Source organism: Adiantum capillus-veneris, chromosome 26 (assembly GCF_014529385.1).
Source record: "Adiantum capillus-veneris isolate H3 chromosome 26, ASM1452938v2, whole genome shotgun sequence".
In the NCBI taxonomy this organism is placed as follows: Eukaryota; Viridiplantae; Streptophyta; class Polypodiopsida; order Polypodiales; family Pteridaceae; genus Adiantum; species Adiantum capillus-veneris.
Genome location: NC_140956.1, coordinates 32329735 through 32351738, shown reverse-complemented (window position 1 = coordinate 32351738; position 22004 = coordinate 32329735). Strand labels below are relative to the sequence as shown.

The window sequence follows — 22004 nt, the reverse complement described above, 5'->3', positions numbered from 1 at the left end:
AACTAATAGCTAGAGGTAGCTTTGTAATATCTCTGGTTTGCTATTGTCTATCTAGTAACTCTCTATTAGTGAATCCCAACAACTCTCCAATAGCTTCTAGGTAAATGTTATTATCTAATAATTGTCTAATAGATGTCAAATACCTTTGTGCTAGAACCTAATAGCTATTAGATAGCCTTGTGATATCTATTGCTTGGTATTAGCTATCTAATAATTTCCTAATAGTGGCTCCTAATAGCTATCTAATAGTAACTCCCAATAGCTATCTTCCAATGGTTGGCTAACGCTTGGTATCTAGTAACTATCGAATATCTTTCACGCACCTATTGCTAATTAATAGCTGACACATACGGTTTAATATTTTCTTGATAGCTCTTAAATAAAAAGTACAAAAACATTTATTCATAATTGCTAGCTATAAATAGTTGTTACCTAGATAAAAATATTGAAATAGTTATATGATAGATGTTGTAATAGCTATATGATAGTTATTACATAGTTGGCAAAGTTATTTGATAGTTATTGATGCATGATAGCTACCTGATAGCTATCATGCATCAAATTGTTGATAGCTAGGAAATTGTTATTAATAGCTATCAAAGTTATTTGATAGTTATTGATGCATGATAGCTACCTGATAGCTATTAATAACAATTTCCTAGCTAGCAACATTGTAATTACTATCTGATAGCTATTATATAGCTGGAAAATAGTTGTTTGATAGCTAATGATAAACAAGAGTTTTGTAATAAAAATGATAGGTGCCCAATTGCTACTAGAAACAACATAATCAATATGCTCTTTGATAGCCATTTATAAATGATATATGTGTGAATCTTACTATCACCTACCTAACAACTATTTAAAATCTATTGAAGAGCTAGTGGAACAATCTAGTCTAGAAAAAAACATAAGGGAGCTACCAATAGGTACCTTATTTCTACATAATTTTTTTGTATTCATTAGGAAGAGAATGGGGTCTAGAAGGGCCTCTTTATTTGGCAGTTAAGGAAGTCAAACCTTTAGTATTAAGAAAGTAATCAAAGGCTAGCTTCTGAACTCAAATAGGAGGCAAAACGGTTAGTTTATTTGAATTCAAAGTTTTCCCCCAAATTGGAATTTAAAATCTAGCGGATAAAACCATCTCATGTCACATATCTATGGAAAGAGTTCAATGCACAAACTGCAGATCTATGATCTCCGCTCAAATTGGAGATCATTTGTGGGACTTATGGGAGGCCAAAAATCATAAAATTGTCCACCTCCTTTTTGGGGTTAAAGTGCATCCTTTGACCACTCTAACACATCTCTTACACACCCACCATTCTTGCACACATGGCGTACACCTATTTTTCAAAATGTTAATCACCTCCATATGCTCATGGAAAATAAAGAGGCCCTCCTACACCCCATTCTCTTCCTAATGTGAAAACTTTCTATGTTGTGGATCATTGGTTGAGCTCTACCAAGGTTTCAAAGATGTAAATCCTAATATTGCAATCCAGATTCGTGTCTTTGAATCAAAGAAACTTTACTTTGTGCGAAAGTTAAAGGAAAAGATAACATGTTGCTATATCTACCACGTGCAAATTTCATATTTGAAGGAGGCTGTCAGTCACATGCATACTTAGGCATTTGGAATGCATGGTGGATTGTGCAAATGTACATGTGTATTGTGCATGGATTCATCACTTTTAGAAACATGCTCTACAGCAAAGCACACTATGAAGATTAATTCAAAGCTTATAGATTCTATTTTGTGTCCCAAGCAAGCTGGTTCTACTTATCATGTTCTAAAATGCCACATGGGTGAATGTACCAATTGTGGTTTAAAGAATCTTGTTTTTGTCGACGTGAACTTTTTCAAGATGCCAGAACCATTAAAGTGAAATTATTGAAGGATATGTAAATGGGCACTTCTAAACGTGGAAAGAAGAAGAAAATAAAGGGACTTATATGCAAGGAGATGAGTTTTGTTGATTTATTACAGGTGTTTAAGGTGCATCTTCAAAAGTACATCAAGCATGACTTTGTATATAGATTGCAGTTTGAATAGTTCAAATTGTGCATCATGAATTTCCCAGACGATGTTGTTGTATCTATGGTGGAGTTTGCAAAAAATTACTCATTCAAGGAGCAGAATGAAATCCAATCTATGCATTGGTATTCCACCCAAGTCACAATTTCTGTACACATTACCTACTACCGTGTCAAAGGTGAGGTGAGAAAGACTATACACTTTTTCATTTCTAACAATAAGCAGCAAGACACACTATTTGTGCAACATTGCTTCATGCTACATTCGCAATGGATGGAGGACAAAGGCTTAGATTTCAACCAACATTGGGCTTAGTCTGATGGAGCGGAATCACAATTTAAGGCAAAGAGGCCCTTCTATTTTGTTGGCAAATATACTAGAATGACAGGAGAAATCATGGTGTGGGATTTCTTTGGAAGTCGTCACAAAAAGGGAGAACATGATGGGGTAGGAGCAGTTGTGAAGAGGGCTCTAGCACATGAGAAATTGAAGTGCAATGGAGCTCGGCTTAAGTGTACTACTGATGTTGTGCAATTCCTTTGTCAACACCTATCTGATAGATCTATTGCACACTACTATTCCAAGCATAGGCATGTAGAATGTCTATTTTGGGAGATCAAGCTAGGAGATGTAGATCGAGAGAATAGGTGGAATTGTGAAGTTGTCCCTGATGCAAACTTTGATGCATTTTGTTTGTGGCTAGTCAAAACAAGATGCAAACTTTGATGCATTGTTTGTGGCTAGTCAAAACAAGATGGATCCTCCATTGCACACAGGAAGCAATCTTGCTATTGTAGTGCATGCATGCAAGATCAGTGGAGGAAATGTAGTAATAAAACACATGTGTCAAGATGGAGCTTCCATAAGATCACTCGAAGTGACGATGGAAATAGCAATGATGAATTGGAAGATCCTACCTACAAAGGGTAGTATGAAGCTTTGAGTGAGGCAATCCAACTAGGTGATAATTTTGATGTCAATGCTGAGGAGGGAAATGAAGAAGGTGTGGATTTCTACCTCATTAAGTGCACAAGTACAAAGCACCAACTCAAAGAACTTGAAGTGGACAATTGGGATAACAAAATTGAACCAAGGTTGTACATTTTGAAGGGATTCTATTATAAGCAAGTTGATGATTGTTGCTACAAGTTGTTGGGAAAAAAACCTATCTTCATGTACTTTCATCTTGTTAGATGTATTAAAAGTTTCCAATGACACATGTGCTAGGTGCTAGAAGATTGTATATGATCTCATCCAAGGTCATCTATATACAATAGCATGCCATGGAAGATTTAATTTCAAAAGTTTCCTTTTTTACATTTCCAAGAGCAATCGTCATCCTTTCTTTAGATATGTGTTAGTCTACCATCATTGTTAGTCATTCTTGTCAGTCTCTCAAATATCATCATATGGCAATGTTAATGAGCCATAGCTATTGGTATTGGCTTCTTGTATTTTTCTTTTTGAAAAACTTTGATGGATATTTAATAGTTATTCACCAAGTAAATGTAGATAGTGATCTAATAGCTATACAGTAGCTTTTGATGGTTAGTATCAACCCAATAGTTATCTAAATGATGTCTAATATAGCTATGAATTAATAACATCATCTATAGATAGGTATATTTTCTACCTATTTGAAAGCTAATTCCAGCTATGGTCTTTTAACATACATCAATTAGGTATGAAATTATTATTTGATTGCTATCTAATGGCATTTGTTAGATAAAGGCTATCTAATAGGGATGTGTGAACCAATGGTTTAATAGCTATTTAATAACTATCTAATAAGTGTCTAATAGCCGCATGAGAAATCTATGAGTGAACCAAAGTGGTTGTACATATATATATATATGTTGGCTATTAGTATCCAATAGCTGTGTGATAGCTGTAAAGAACCTATCACATATTTATGTGCTTGATGCAAGATGTTATAAAAAACTAGCCTTGGTAGCTATTGGAAAGCTATCACTAGCCAATGGCTTCTTAAAGGCTGGAAAATAGCTATCATATATTTGTCAAATATTTATGCTAGAAGCCAATATCTATCAAATGCTAGAATTGATAACTATTAGACACATATCACAAGCATAGATGTTTGATTGCTAGCCAAAGTCTACTTCATACTTATATGCAATCAATACCTAATAGCTCTCTAATAGCTAGCAAATATCTATCACATATTTATGTAGATAATTATAGATACCAAATAGTTATTAGGGTCCTATCTAGCAGTAATTCCTAGTAGTTGTCTCATAGCTATTAGGCACATATTTATTACTAGGTATGTCAAAACCAGCAACTAAAAAATCTACAGGTTTATCTAGCTCAACAAAAGAGCTTAAGGATTCATCAATAATACTCCTACAATAGTCAACTGCAATACATCAGATCTTGTGGTTTTAAGCAGTTCTCAACTAGAACCAGTTCCCCTATTGTAAAGTCCATTCATAATGTTGCAAAGATCTTGCTATTAGGGATATGGAACTTGAACCCATTTCAATGACAAAAATATTTGTGGAAATGAATATTCAATACAAAAATAATATACGAGTATGTCACTATCAGAGCAAGATCCACAAAATATCATATTACATCTTGAAATTGAATTGCAATACTCTTGCTTACAAGCCAAAATACAAGAAGCTGCATCACATGCCCCTACTACATCAAAAGCTCATGGCCAAGTATCTATACACCAAAATTATATCAATGTGCTTGATTGAGTCTGTATTGCTTATTTATACATTGGTGTACTTCATACCACCTTGAACACCTCTTTTCATTTTTGCTCGTCCCCTGCTTTGTCATATTTCTCCTTCTCAAGCTCGCTTAAGGTCTTTTCTACTATGTGACCAACATGACACTACCACAACAGTTCAGTTTTTTCAAACCATATTTTTCAATGAGTGTAAGGACCATAACATATTCTTCACTGCTCCATGTGCCAAACACATCTCCTGTCTTAACAAATTTAATTATGTCCTCTACTTTTAGGTAGCTCCATAGCCCTGGGCGTAGCCTGTGGGTAAGATATGGTGCACTCCTTCTATCATTTGATGAGCTAAACTTTGGCACAATACAACAAGTGCCGGTGGGATTGAAAAAGCATTTATATAGGGTGTCATCAACCAGCAAAGTATTTTCTTCACCAAAATAATCCCTAGATTTGCTTCAAAAGTTTCCTAAGTGCTTGAAAAACATAGGTTTTTTTTTATGTAACAAAGTGTCCTTCAAGACATCACATGAACCTTGTGCAATGAATCCTAAAATCACACCTTGCAAACCTAGAAATCACTCACAAAAGTGCACAAGTGAATTGCATTCCATGCATGAGCTCCATATGTAAACCTTAAAGTGGATGCTTGCCCACAACAAAAATTGTCTTGCATCAAGGCACAGGAGGAAGTAAAGCCTTCTTGGCATTTCCACCACAACCTGGTCATATTCAAGATTCTAGGATGGGAAAAAATAATCTTCTTCTAGATCCACTTTGTGAATGAGAAGACCATTTAGATCAAGGATCAAAGTGTGAATTTCATCTTCAATGTTGATGACTAGGATAAAATCACATTCTTTTGGTGATCCGATCATCTATCCTAGATTGTTGCAATTTGGAAAGTCCCATGCACAACTACTAGATGGGAATACATGTGAAAACATTTTGTAATACATCTGCTTGAGCTCCCTTTGCCTTCTCCACTTGCAGAATGGGTGAAATGTGCATAACTTTTTGACCCTTAACTTCGGTTTGGGTGGAAAAAAAACATACTAAATCCATCGTCATTTCTCTTTGAATGACTACACAAACAAGGCATCCTATATCAGACAACAAAATTGTCATGATACATAATAGAATATTTGAAAGAAACAATTATGCAAGGCTTCACAAGAAAGCTTGATATTATCAAAAGATAGATTATTGAAATAGTAGAAGATCATTACAATAATTTATTTCTCTGTCTCCTTGAGCAAATAGAACTACAAAAGAAAATTTTGGGGAAAAACATCACCACCATTGATAGGGCTTGTAGGAACAATGTGCTCAGAAGAAACTTCAGCACAATCAACATGGCTTGGATAAGCAATGTCCTCAATAGTAGGACAACTACTATCAATGGAATTTCCATCCTCAACACTTGTACTTTACACACATAGAGATGTTTCTTCTACAAGTGGTACACGCACTGTAAGTTTCTTGAGCCTCTTGGATGCTTTCACGTGACTAGATTTCTTTCATCGTGCAAATAGAAACAAGTCCTACAGAGTGAACAATCCTCAATCAACAGTCATTCCTGCACATTCACAACATGGAATTTTAGGATATGCACTAGATAGACAAAATATTTTACATTTAGAAAATTGAACTATACGGTCCATGTTCATTCTGTATTTCATAAGCATACCTTGAAGTGATGAAGCGTGTAAGGTCTCTACTTTTGAATTTCACACAATTTCTATTACATATTTGAATTTTTCAATCATCGTTCATTATTTAAGATATTCAAGTTCAAATTATGAACCATAGGCTGAGAAAACCTAGAATTAAAAATTTAAGCTACAAAATTTTGACATGTTTAGATATACGAAACACTAACTAATTTATTACAAGACTTATTCATTGATTTTAAAGTTTTCTCTTACTAATGTAAAGTTATTCTAAGACTGTAAAATTTAACTTAACAATGTAAAGTAATTTATCATTAAAGAAATATATAAAATAATTATAAAGTCAAAAGATACACATGGACGACACATAAAGGCACATGGACTCACATGTACTCACATAGAAGGGGACAAAGTGGGACACAGTCACATGGAAAGGATAGGTTAGTCTTGACTAATCTTAATGAAGGGGACTCTGTGGCCTTATCTCTTGATGATGAGGACAAATTGGTCAAGTTGATGGGTACCACAAGGGGACCAAAAACGTGGATATAAATTTTAGAAAGGGGAAATTTACTATACACTAATCTCTCTAATGGATTAATAAGATTCAATTAGCTTTAGGAAGGATGTGGTGTGTGTTATCTCCTACTTACGTGTAGCTAAGGTAATGTCTGTTGGTTTTTCTTTCTAAGGATTGGAGACCTATCAAAGGTACTCCGCTCCTTAAAAAGGCAGGAATCTCACAAAGTGACATTGTCATGTCCAACATTCTCATGATCATGTGCACTTTGAGAGCATCATGTGAACCTACGGGCCATACTCTGCTTTGGGTTGCTATGTTTTGCATGTTTTTCCTATTTTGAGACGTCTTTGATGGTTTCTCCAAATTCTTTATCCACATCACTTGCTATCTTATGTGCTAACCCATCATCAAGTGACCGCTTCACGTTGAAGATGCTACCAACACAGCACAAAAATTCACACAACTGCCAAGTAACCTAAAAAATAGCACAGCCAAGATATCTAGTAACATGCATGCATTACATAGCTATTAACTCTCAACATTAAGAATGCAACAACATATTGATGTTTCTTACCTATTGTTGGCTTTGTTGTAGCATAGCTCCAACAAATCAACAAAATCATCAATCCGTGGAAGGTAGCCACCTGGCTAGGGCATGGAAGCATCACACATGGGTGAGTCTGTGAGAGTAATGGATAAGATAAGAGTGAAAAAATCATGAGAGTCCATCTAAATTAGAAAGAAGAGAGAACTAATGGAAGGTAATAGTGTAGCACACTAGATAAACCTCATGCTAATTAGGCAATGCTCTTTGTTGCATTCCCTACTAATGTTTGTAAGCACATCCTAAACACGACCTCACCCAAGCTCATGACATTACGATTAGAGCAATGTATACACAAATCCTTATCTACACACTAATCTAAGCATGCACTCAACGCCGTAATCAAACACACAATAGGTAGTCAAGCAATTAGAGGGTGATTATTTCTTAATACACACAAATCAAGATACAAAACTTAAAGGAAAAGCAAAGAGAGAATCAATAGGACTCAACTTCATTGCATGCTTAGCCAGTTTGTGAAGAGAGTACATGCGGCTCCATGCCTACACCTCCTTAGCCTCCTTCTTCTTCTTCTCCACGCTATGTTTTCTCACAAAATGATCTCTCCCCTTTCACATGACCTACAATTCACTTATATGCATAGGGTTTTAAAAACAGATGGCCAACTTTCCAAGGCACATAAAGTATGTACAATAGTTGTTTAAACTGCTAGTAGTGAAACCAAGCTATTTGGACATAGCTATATGGTAGCTATTGAAAATCTATTACTTGCTAATAGTTATCTATTAATAGTTGTCAAGTAGCTATCATGTAGCTATTATATTTATGTCCTAGAAGTAGGTTGTTATAAATAGCTACTCTTGAAAGCTATTTGATGTCTAATAGTTGTTGAAAGTGCTATTAGTGAAGCAAATTGTTTGGACATAACTACATGGTAGCTATTGAAAAGCTATGATTTGCTAATAGATGTCTAATAGTTGTCTAACAGTTTTCAAGTAGTTATCACGTAGCTATCATATTTATTTCCTAGAAGAACGTTGTTATAATAACTATTCTTAGTAGTTATTTGATGTCTAATAGCTATGTAATAGCTATTGAAAATGCTATCAGTGGAAAAAAAAAATTGGACATAGCTATATGCAAGCTATTGAAATGCTATTGAATTTCTAATAGCTATCTAAAAGATAGGTATCACATTGATAGCTACCATATTTAGGTCCTAGAAGCTAGTTGTTATAAATAACTAGTCTTGGAAGTTATCTGATGACTAATAGCTATAGAGAATGCTATTAGTGAATCAAACTACTTGTACGTAGCTATATGGTAGCTTTTGAAAAGGTATTACATGCTATTAGCTATAATAGCTATCATAGCTATGTCCTGAAAGAAAATTGCTATAAATACCTAGTATTTTGAACTATTTGATAAATATCGCTAGCTACAATTGACAAGTAGTTATGACATAGTGCTAGAAGCTAGTAAAAGCTCGTACATATAGCTATTGTCAACTATCATTGTCCAATACTTGTTTGATAGTAGCTAGCAAAAATCTCAACAAATATTCATATGTTGAGAAGCTACTAGATATCATTAGCTAATAACTATTGAATATCTCGTAATAGCCAGTAATATCTTGTAATATTCATATGTTAAGAAGCTAGTAGCTATCAATAGCTAATAACTATTGAATATCTAGCAATATCTATCGAATAGCTATTAGGCTCTTATTTAACACTAATAACTATTTGTCACATCCCCCCAACCCTTGTATTACACCTATTAGATAGCTAATGGATCGCTAACAGATACCTATCAAAAGTTTCTCATTGAAAAAATAACACAATTAGTGACTGAAAACTTAACAAAAAAGTTAGTAATATTTAGAATATACCTAGTGGGGTACATGTTTCTAAATAGATTTCTATAGCGAGTGTCGCCTTTGCACCAAACATCATATTCACAACAGGGGGGATCTCTTGGCCGCATTCCTTTTCCAAGGAAACATTATTACACATACACAATGTGGAAAAGCAAAAGATGTGGTAAGGGTGTTTGCATGGTAGCATGAAAACACCCACAACCATTTCATCTTGTAAACTTAAGCCGCAAGCTATACAAGGATACACAATGGTAATTTCTTCCCCAGATACCGTGGGCATAGGAGATGCTTGCAACTAAGAAAGAGAATTGCTAACAAAATCCTCATTCTCTTTAAGGCACCCCAAAACCATATAAGACCATATTAGGTATTTTGGTAAAACTCCTACATTATGGGAATCTCTAAATTGACCAAATTCATGTAATTAGGGAATTTCCCACTTAAAGTGGGAAAAAATGAGATAAGCTTGTTGATGTATGGTTGGTAAACATAGTGAAAATCTTATAGGATTGTGATGTTGATAAACATGAGAAGACAAGAGTATGCACAATACATGTATTTGAAGAAATACTATTGATTAGATAAAACAAAGAAAGGTACAACTAAAGACCTTGTTTACAAAATTGACTATTATAGTCACAAGCTGCACATAATCTACTGCAAATTTGATACCATATCCAAATTTTGATCCAAGCATGATTGATGTGCACGAGAAAGGAATTTTTTGGCTTTTAGAGCATGCCTTTTTGGGATCTTAAGTCTAGAAAATGGTCCTTCTTTGTTCAGTCTCCTGGACCAAACAATTGTATCTACAGTTTCCCACACTTGTAGGTCCTTATAATTGACAACCCAAAAACCTTTCCAACAACTAGTGTAAGCTTGAGCATCTGGCATCCGCTCTTCTTGTGTAAGTTGCCCAATACTAAATCAAAATTTTGTTGTAGTTTGGTGATGTAGGCTCATTATCAATGTTGGCTAAAGCCATTGCAAGCCAAACCGGATAGATTTCTGTGTCACTTAGCTTTAACATAACAAAGTCACCTTGGTGCACATCAGCCATAGGGTCAAACTCTTCCCTTGGTCTATCTAGTTGAGGATCACAAAAATGATCATTCAACTCTTCAGGGCGAAGGAATATTTCTGCTTCTTGTTGTAAATTCATTGTAGTGATTTGTAGGAGACAAGATTCTTGAAATTTTGTCCAAACATTTTCATACAAGACTCCCTCTGATATGATTGCTTTTCCAATCTCATCAATTATCTTACTCCAATAATTTATCATGGGTTGTAATATCATCGCACACTTGAACCATTCCCTAAATTTTGTTAAAATTTTATATAATTTTTCAGCCCTAAAATCACTTCTTCATGATCCTTGACATACTCCGCCATTGGTACCAAAGTGGATCTCCATGTGGTAACATTGGTGTTCCTTTTGCGTCTATTTTCCAAAGACAAATACTTCTACTCCAACTTGACACACCTACATTTGCTTTATATTGTATCATTGGTGAAATACGTGCAAGAGGGAAATGGTCACTCTTGCACGGGGGGAGATTGCACCCAGTGTCTATGTATTCTTCTCTCCTCTCCTCTCTTCTCTCTCGTCGTGCTGACGTAGCACTCCATTCTAGGAGGTGCATCTGCACGCGCCCTATTGCTATCTCTCGTACTCTGTCTCCCTCTGTTCATGTATCTTGCGATTATGCGTCCATGTGGTTGCCAGGTATGTCGATTAGTCTGTTTTATGGTTTGTAGTATGCTATTTTGGGTATTTTGTAGGGAACTCCATGCCTCCGGCTGTAGCAGTTGTATCAGAGCTATGGCGACGCTCCAATCAATCCGACACGAAGAAGACTACTTACCCAAAGATAAGTGTTTTATGCATTGCGTTCATTTAAAATTAGTATATTAGTATAATTAATAGTGATTAATTAACAAGGAGTGGTGGTTAAATGACCCTTACTTACGATTATGATATCGAAAACAAGAACGTTGTGATTGACAAGGAGACGAGAAGCCCCGTTGTGCATCACGAGAAGGAGATACGCAATGTGTAGAACACACGCATGCACCAATCAATCACAATCGGAGACTACAGGCCTCATGCATGCGACACCAAATGCAGCATGTACACCACGCAAAGGAGAGAATCAGATACATACAAGAGAGGACGCGCTACAACATGAGGGATAATACGCAGTTGAAGCTAAGTGACAATTTGGAATCTTAATTAACAAGTTTCATGATTAATTTGTCTAATTATGGTTAACCAAGTAGAAAATTAACGCCTTACATTATCCCGTGCTTTAAAAAAGAAAAAGAGAGAAAAAAAAAGACTGCTAACGTTTTACTTCCAATGGGATTCGAACCCATGTCTCCCTGTATGACACAGGTGCACTACCAGCTGTGCTATGGAAGTCTTAATAGGAAGCCAAGTGCGATTCAAGTCAATAGGGGCACAATCAAAAAAAGAAGGGGAGGCTGCACTGCACTCTGAGAACCGAATTAGAGCTCGCAATTCAAACCCAAAAAGTGTGTAGGAGATCAATAGTATTGAGGGGGTGGGTATGGCTACCCTCGTATACCCTACAGCTAGCCACTGCAGACACTAATTGCTCATGCATTGAGCCCTGCGAGCATGATTTCCATCCCCATCCCTGGCTAGTTTGCTACATCAATGGTGTCCACACACCCCACGTTTTGTCCCTACCATGCATGGAAGCGCTATGTATGCTCTAGGAAGAGCATTGTGCATGCAACCTAGGTATGCCCCTCGTTCTACCACCTATGAGACGGGTGGCAATGAGCAGCACTCTGCCATGTGGATTCGAGGAAAGCCTGAGCACGTTCTCTCCCACTTCTTTTTACCTTCTCGCCATGCAACATTTGCGGCTGTGCGAGCACTAGTTAGCCCGTCTCTCTCTCTCCTTTTCATCTTCTAACAGCCACATTCTTTTGGTTGCATGGTATGCTTGCCAACCACACACATAGCTTCCCGCTCGATTCTCTCCAAACCAATCGTCCCACAAGCTGCCCGCTACGCCCGTGCCTACCCCAGTCAGCTCTTGGCTCACCATGCAGTGCGGCCGGTAACCGCTCACCCGTCATTTTATTTTATTTTTTTAAGAACTTATCACCAGCCTGTAACGAACGTTGCTACTTTGTTTTCTTTTTAGTTGGCATGCTATAGCCACCACCCAATCGCCTGCTTCACCTACTCATGCCCAACCTTTTTTTGGCATGTATACTCGCACGTGCAGCCCAGTAATCATGCAATACACCCTCGACTCATATAGCAAACTCAATCCTCCAGCCAACCCACGTACATCTAATGCATGCTCTCTCTCGTCGCTCTCTATGACTTAGGGAGCCCATACACCTGCAACCATATCCTTTTGTGCTTTGCTACATCCAAGGTGTGGAGCACTCACATCAGCTGAGTTTAACTAGGGCTGAGCTTTGACGTGGTGGTTGCATTCACTGTACTGAATGGGTTTGTTACACACACACACACACACACAGCCAGACATGGCGCTCTCTTCTTCTAATGAGAGGGCAAGGAAACATGACCCCCACTACGGGCCGGATCTTCTAGGATTCCAGTGTGGAAGCAGCAGTCCATTGTCAAGGGCACCCAACAGTGGATCCCGCGGACGCAGCAGAGGCGGTGCTCAATACGATGATTTCAGTGTCTCTGCATATTTCCATGTGCTCCGACCCCAGGTCCTTGCACTCAACCTGACACACGAGTCTTTAATTCAGCGCGAACAGTGCAGAGCAGGACAAACACACCCCGATGTTTTCAAGCGGTCTGAGACGGTGCCACTTCGGGTGTCCGAACCCTCAGCCTCTGCATCCATTAGTCCTCACCCAATAGCTGGTAATTCTGCATCGGCGCTGCCAGCAACTTGAGGCAGCATACTAATGTACTGACATGTCTTTGGACGTGTATATATGGCTTGCCATGGCTCTAAGGTACCCAGTTCTTCTATCGACGTTGTAAAATACATGCAAAGATGGAGTCTGCTATGTGCCCCTCATGTGGGTGTACTTCTTCGAAGAGAATCGCATCATGGCGGTACTTGAAAGTCCAATTTACTCACAACCCATGCAATATATCAGTAACGGTGTGGAGTATTGTTGTGAAATGCAGACCGCATGTATCTATACATATATACATGGTTTAACAATCTTTTATTGTGCAAAACCTGATACACCTTCTTTAATATATATATATATATATATATATATATATATATATATATATATATATGGAACTCTCCAAAGGTTATGGATTTTATTTTATTTTAAAAAAAAACACAACAAAACCATTTTCCTAGCTGAAGAAAATAAAGGCACACCTAACGCTCTTTTGTTTTTTTAAGGTCAAAATTCAATGAACTTTTAGGTATTCACACTAAAACTTGTAAAACTTTCCTGGTTCATTTGAAGGTAAGCTTGGAATTTTGCTATTTTAGCTAGTTTAACTTACACTGGTGAAATTTTACCAGTTTGAGCATAAATACCAATAGAGGCTTTAAATTTTAACCCCAACCTTTACTAGCTCGAATCATCGTCCATGGCGTTATTTTTCATAGGAGGATATTTTACAAGAAAGTAGCATTGTATTATGACTGCTAAATGCTTCTTAGTATCTATGCCAAATGTCTTAAATGCTATCCCGAAAGCTACTATAGCACTCACGTAGTAGTACATGATATCTCCCATGGACATGGGCGATGGTATCCAAGACCTCCATTAATCTAGGGACCTGACATTACGGAGCGTTTTAAGCCTTGTCAATTTGGCTTACTTTCCTTTGTACAAAAATTTACTTCCCCTCATGGCACTCCATTCATACACAGACTTTTATTTCATAACTTCCTTATCAATTTAAATACTAGGTGTATTTTCACAGTGTGAGCGGGATGAAAACACACACAGCGCCTCTATAACGACCCGACACACACTCTTGGGAAGATACACACACACACTATGGGGCACCACTCGGCGTAGACAACACACCTGGCCGAGACAGGGAACACACCTCTGGAGTGAGAGGAGAGAGACTATCCACTTGCCCACTCCACACAGACACACACACACACACACCCAAAAAACTCAGCTCAAAAGAGGAGAATTTCTGATTTTTAGATACAAATGAGCTTGGGCCAACACCAATGGGGCAAACAGCTCACACAATATGGGTAAAAGATACCAGATACAATCACAAACTGGAGCAGAAACTTCGCTCATAGGAGAAACTTACACAGAAAAACAGCAGGAAAAGAGTGAGGAATTTGGCAAAATGGACAGTGCCATCGCGTCCAGAATGGCCCAAAACCCCAGTCTACAATGTCAAAGTGCTCAAATCCGACCTCGGATGAGCAGTTTACGGCCAAAACAGGCTCCAAAATGAGCAAAAAACACACCTGCGGCTGTTCCTCCTCTCTTCTCCACGTTTTTTTCTGGTCTTCTCTCTGTTTTTTCAGTTCCCACACTTAGCTTTATTAGTTGGGCACCCTTGGCCTTTTAGATGACCTCAGGCCAAAAACTGACCTCGCAGTGCATAGTTGTCACCTTTTTGCATCATTCGCACACCTGGCACTCAGCTTTTTTCCAATAATGCATCTCGCCACCACGTGAAGTGGCCCCAAAAAGTGGTCCTAATGATGACCTTTCTGCATAACTCTCACAAGAAAACACCCACGTTGTGTCCGTCCTCATCCGCGTGCAAATATTGACCTCGTTCGCCCTCCTGACGCCACTAGATGCCATCTGACGCACCTGCTGACCTCATGTCATCGGCCCGCGGATATCTTCCTCGAGAAGTTTTACACGCTATAAACTCCTCATTATTGTAGAAAAACACAGTGGTACTGGTAATAGTGAAAATCGATGCACTATGTACACCCTGTCCTACCTGTACACATGTGGGCCCCACATAACCACCTGGCTAAGAAAAATGGACAATCCTTTATTTGATGCACCATGCATGTATATGTACATATGCGCAATCCCTTGCTCCAAAAAACTCCTGACATAATTTGCCCATCCCCTAGCCTGCTAGATCATTCATGATCAGCAGCAGCAAAGAGAGATATGAGACTCGCCGCATCACAGGTCTCCTCATCCCTCACCAACACTGCTTGATGCACAGACAGCTCATCTTGCTCCACCATCATCAATCTAGCATGATACAATTTAAGACGCAACCCATTTACCCTTTATTTATGTAGAACACCATCCAGGTTAGTCAGATGATATGTGCCATTTGGAAAACACTCCACTACCTTGAAAGGGCCTTCCCACTTAATTTGAAACTTCTTTTGGAAGGTGTTGTCCAACTTACTATTGTAGCGCAAAACCAAGTCATGTTTCTTGGTACCCTTACTTTTAACCTTTTCATTTATCTTTGCCAAAGCCTTATCCTGCATCTGCCCATAATGCTCCAATGCGCTCATCCTATCCAACTGGACCTCTTGTAACTGCAAGAGCCTCTCTTTGAATGCATCACTAGGCGGCCCAAGCAACTTCTCTAATATCTTGACCGCAGGCAGCTCTACTTCCACAGGCAATAGTGCTTCTTTTCCATACACCAAATGAAATGGAGTAAACCCTGTACCTGTCTTCACCGAAGTACGGTAAGCCCATAATGCACTAGGCAATTCCAAATCCCAATTCTTTCCTTGGTGCTCTGTCACCTTCGAAAGAATCTGTACCAACTCACCATTGAATCTTTCATTTAAGCCATTACACTGTGGGTAATAAGGAGTGGTATGCTGGTGCCTAATCTTCATCTTTGTGCATAAGAAGTCTAGCAGTTTAGCTCTAAATCCTGGCCCCTTATCTGAAAGTAGCTCTAATGGCACCCCAAACTTGCAACATATTTCATCATACACAAATTTTGCCACATCCTTTGCAGTGATCTGTTTTACTGCTATAGCCTCTGCCCATCTAGAGAGATAGTCCACTGCCGTCAAGATATAGCTTTTGCCCCTACTTGTGATAGGTAACGGGCGTATTGCATCAATCCCCCACTTTTCAAACACATCAAACGCCATAATGGTTTTTCGTAGCTCTGGCTTCAACACTCTCTTCCCAAATGCTTGACACCTATTGCAAGACCTACACCAATGGTGAACATCCTTGTGCAAACTAGGCCATACATACCCCTCTTGCAAAATCTTATGCAAGGTGATCTTTAGAGCAAAATGGCCACCACATGCGCCTTCATGATTCTCTTCCAACACTCTGTAAAGCTCCTCCCGCCAAGGTACACGTCTCAACACGAGATCAGCCCCTTTCATGTATAAGACATCACCAATCAATTTGTACCTGTATGCTCTACGCACAAAGCCATACTTCTTAGACTTTTGAATCTCCTTTGGAATGATTCCTGTTAGCAAAAACTCCTCTTCTTGAGCCAAACTTTCCCGGCCATGATAAAGAGGTAAAGTGGTCCTCAATACAAATAGCTCCCCAATTATGCCTTGAGCTGCTTCATGTGCCTCTCCATTTAGAGCACATTCAATGTGTCTGATACTCCACGCTTCAAACTTTTTTAACAGGCCTTTAATTCTAAAGCACATTTCCTTCAATGAGGTGTTCTTGCTCTTCCACACACCCAGCACTTGCTTCACCACTAACAAGGCATCACCTTTTATGCTCAACCTTCGAACCCCATGCTTCAAACAAATGTGTAATCCGGCTTCCAATGTAGCATATTCAGCCTCATTGTTACTATGCGCATCCAATTTGAACCCTCTCTTGCATACTAGCTTCCCCTCTGGATCATAAAGTGCTATACCCCCTGAAGCTGCATCGTGGCTCTTTCTGTATGAACCATCAAAGAACAACACATGTGCATTGCTGATCTGTGGAACTTCTTCAACTACCTTTCTCACCACCTCTTCCTTAACAATAAGGGGATTCTCCTTGTAGGTCAACAAATCAGCTAGGGTAGCCCTTGTACTATCTTCCACTAGAAAAGAGAACTCAAACTCTTGCAGCTCAATTACCCATTTCTTCACCACATTTGACATGTTAGTACCATTAATTAACTGTGGCAAAAAGGCATAACTCGTCAAGAAAACAAAAGGCCGTGGTAGCAAGTAATGACGAAATCGTCGACAAGCAAATATTACACTGGCCATCACTAGCTCTACTTCCGATAACTTTCTCTCCGCTACCAACTTCACTCGGCTTGCACAATACACTGGCCTCATATAATGGCTGCCCTTTCCCCTTTGCAATAGCATAGCTCCAATGGCATCATCCCCTACTGATGGATTTACATAAAAAACTTTCTCCCAATCAGGAGCCTGCATGGCTGACAAACCCCCCTAACACCTCTTTCACCTCTTGAAACACTTCTTCACACTTGTCATCCCATTGCAATAGATCATGCTTTGCCACTTGTTGTAATGGATAAAGAATCTGAGACGACAATGGAATAAAACTTGCCATGTACTTCACTTTGTGTATAAAGGTTGCCAATTGCTTCGTACTCGTAGGTGATGGAAGAAGAATAATAGACTTAACCTTGTCTGGATCAGCCTCAATGCCATTTTCTGACACCATGTGGCCCAATAACTTCACCCTTGGCTGTGCTAGATGACATTTCTTTGGATTTAGTTGTCCTCCACATTCATCATATCGAGCCAATACCATCTGCAGCTTCTCATGGTGTTCAACCCTACTGCTATAAACACAGAAGTCATCCATAAAAGCTTTAACACAACTACCAATGAATGGTTCCAACACCCAATTTGCTCTCTCTTGATAAAAGGAAGGTCCATTTGACAACCCAAATGGCAATATTGTGTAGCAATAGCAGCCCCATGGCGTAATAAAAGTGGTCTTTGTGTGGTCTTTAAGAGCAATCTTCAATTGAAAATAGCCTGAAAAACCATCACACACACTGTACCTCTCATAACCTGCCACTGAATCCAAGATCTGATCGATGAATGGAAGAGGATATGAGTTCTTCTTAGTGGCTGCGTTTAAGGGTTTAAAATCCACACAAATTCTCCACTTCCCATCCTTCTTTGGACTGACTACAACTGGACTCACCCATTCTGTGGTCTCCACTGGAACTATGAACCCTGCCTTCAATAACTTGTCCACCTCTACCCGCAAGGCTTCCATTTGCTCTTGACCCATCCTTCTTAGCCTTTGCCGCACTGGCTTAGCACCTTCTTTCAGCTCTATATGCATCTCTTTGCCCTTGAACCCTCTGATCTCTTCATATGAAGTAATGAACAAATCAGGAAAACTAGCCAGCATGTGCAAATATATGTCCTTCTCCATAGCTGAGAGGTCTCCACTAATCATTTGCGTCATTAATTCCTACTTCTTTGACAACTCAACCTTGGTTTGCATCAGCCCTTCAATCACTTCATAAGGCCCTTCACTTTCATCTTCAACCTCATTCGCAAATGCAACTAAGCCAATCTCCTGGATTTCTTTGTCCATCAAAAGAAATGCAACATCAGCATCCTCATCACTACTGGTAGTGCTATCACTGTCCTCATCTGTCACCGTGGAAGAGTCTTCATCACTAGACTCATCCTCATCTTCATAAAGCTCCTCTAATCGTTTCCTTGTGTCCATATTATAAAGCTTCTTGGTACCTGTCTTTCCATAGAGGCTAATCGTACCATGTCGCCAATCTTGAACAGCTCCCACTGCACGTAACCATGGTCTGCCCAGTATAATAGGATATGCTCCCAACCCTGCTGGCATCACATGAAAATCAACCACTGCCTTTGCATCATATGCCTCCACTTCTAAGCTCTTTACAACACCCAAGCATTTTACTTTTTGATGGTTTGCCAATCTGATCCGAAAACCTGACACCCCAGCCACTGTGAGACCCATCTTCTCAACGCATGAGTGTGTTATGACACATATTTGGGCTCCGCCATCCACATAACCTTGTCCCAAATTTTTCCTTTTATGCCACACATCTACTATTGGACAAATTTCTGGTAGCTCGTCCATTGCCAACACCTTTACTGAACCTCTCTCTGGCTCTTTCTCCATTGGGTTAACCATCCTCTTCCACTGTCGCTTTAGCTTAGGCACCATCTCTATAAGCTGCCCAAAAGTAACATCTGCCTTCCTGCTCGTCAGATCCTCCTTCAAGTCATAGCTTAATTGCCCATCCCCTAGTGGAAAATCTGAAACATGAAACTTTCGACGAGCTCTCCTTTTCCTCTTGGCCTTGACATCCTCGCCTTCATGACTCTTTCCTTTCTTCTTACTAGGACCTGGGGCACTTCTTCCTTCCTTTTCCTCCGTGGTCCTCTTCCCAATAGGCATCACTAATGTATCCTCTAGCTTTGATGCCTTCTCCAAGGTGACTACACTTAGCACTTTTGTCTTTCCCTTTTCCTCCTGGGTCAGTCCACCGGTTCCTTCGTCTCCCTTAATTTCGATGCCATAATCATTTGACCTAGTTAGCACCTGTCTTGGCAATGGATACATGTCTCCCCCCATCCTTGGTGGCTTATCACATTGCGGGCTGATGTGACCCAACTCTCCACAATTATAACATGTGGGCGTCTGCCTCCAAAACCTACCATTGCTTTGTCCAACACCATTCCTAGGCCTTTCTTCACCTCCTTGCTGATTTGCAAACCTCCCTTGACCTCGATTATTTCCCACTTGACCTAGCATGTTTAGGCTGAGATTCTTCATCAAATCTACCATTTGCCTCATGTCTTGCCTTAGCCCATCATCTTGCACTGCTGTAGTGACCACTGCTGGCATAACCTGAGTAGTAACTACTGGTTCATGATGAACCCCTGACATGCGCCCTTGTAAAGACTCTATAGGCTGAAATTCAGACCTCATTGGCAAAGACTCCACCCCTAACTGGATCATTTTCCTCAGCTTCCACTCTTTGTTCCTTGCTACCTCTAGTGCATCCTCATATGTCCTAGGCTTCTTTAGCTCCACTCTCCAACGTATATTCTCCCAAAGACCAGCCAAGAACCTGTCCTTCTTCATCATGTCAGGCGGGGGTACGTGTGGTGCTAAGGCCTTGCACATTCGCTCCCATGCCAATGAAAAATTACGTATGTACGCATCTACTGGCTCACCTTCCTTTTGCATCAAACCTTGTACTTCTTGCCACACTTTGTCAGGATCTTCTATCTTCACAAACTCCACTTCCAATCCATGCCTTAGATTGTCTCAACTCAATCTTATAGGTGGATCTGCTGCACGCAACTCCTCTTCAAATACCTTGGACCAAACTCGTGCATCACTCTTCAAACAAATTTGGAGAAGGCGTAACATTTGCGTAGGGTCATGAATCTGGTTGCTAATGCAGGCAACCTCCATCTTTTCCAAAAATTCTTCCACATCTTCATCACTTCTTCCATGAAACTCGGGATAAGAGAAAGCCATGGCTACCCAAGTTACAATGCTTTGAGAACCCCTTCGAACACACGTGCCAGAACCCAAGACTTTTGACTACCCAATCCCCAGAAACTTCAATGGAGCTCAGCTTTAGATAAGGACAAACACATGCACATCAAATGAGTTTTCATAGTTGATCATCGGAATGACAACAGGCAAAGGACATTCCAGGATCTCTCTCAATCTTCTTGGCCCAAACATAAAGACTATGCGCTGCTGGAAAAAGATCTTCCTGGACACATGAACATTAATCTGAATTCTTTGAGTTAAATGAAAAGGAGTGAACTGAGGGCCATTTTGATCATCCATTAAAGCCAACCATGAAGCTCCCAAGAAGGCACACCTGACTTAACCTCTGATTTTGCCAAAATTTCAGCAACATAACAGCATAAATGGCTCAAAATACCAAAAAACCAGCCATCATAACTTGGGAAAATTTCGACAGAGTTTCCCCAGAAGTAGAGCAGTAGGAACCCAAAATATAGACTGTCTATGTATGCATAAACTGTCAACAATAGAACCCGAGCATCAAGTAGGACTCACTAGTACATAGCCTATGGCGAGGTCACAAAAAGGGTGCTCCAGCTACCTGTATCACCGAAAGGATCTCTACATTTGAGAATCCCCCAGCTCAATAAAAACCTCACGCTATCGACCCTCACAAGAAGGCTAATGCAAATCGCGTATAGTCAAGTCTCAGAAATGACTATCTTCCAGACCAAGTCTCAGAAATGGCTGGGACTGCCAAATACAACCAAGTATGGCTCCACAAATGCGTACAATGGCAGTTTCCACAAGTAACGTACAATCCAGCAGACAATGCGCTCAAATAGGCGCCAAATGATGCATACCCACAACAACTGCAAGTGACACCACTGCTATAGTATATCAATGTACTCCAGCTACCTGTACCTGTGTGAATCACTTGTACCTGTACCTGTCCCTGTAACTTGTAACCTGTAACCTGTAATCTGCAACCTGCAACCTCTAATCCCGAATCTCGAAGCTTGAAGCTCGAAGCAGAAGGTACTCGAAGAAGATCCTCCGTGGGGGCGCCAAAAGAATGTGAGCGGGATGAAAACACACACAGCGCCTCTATAACGACCCGACACACACTCTTGGGAAGATACACACACACACTATGGGGCACCACTCGGCGTAGACAACACACCTGGCC

The 22004-nt window shown here is 39.6% G+C and overlaps 1 protein-coding gene across 1 annotated transcript; it reads left to right on the top strand.

Annotated features, from left to right (window-relative positions):
* Positions 1–12925: 12925 nt before the first annotated feature.
* On the top strand, positions 12926–13309 carry LOC147423219 (uncharacterized). The gene has a single exon (XM_086500919.1). It carries the CDS (start codon positions 12926–12928, stop codon positions 13307–13309), a length of 384 nt encoding a protein of 127 aa, XP_086357045.1.
* The last annotated feature ends 8695 nt before the right edge of the window (positions 13310–22004 follow it).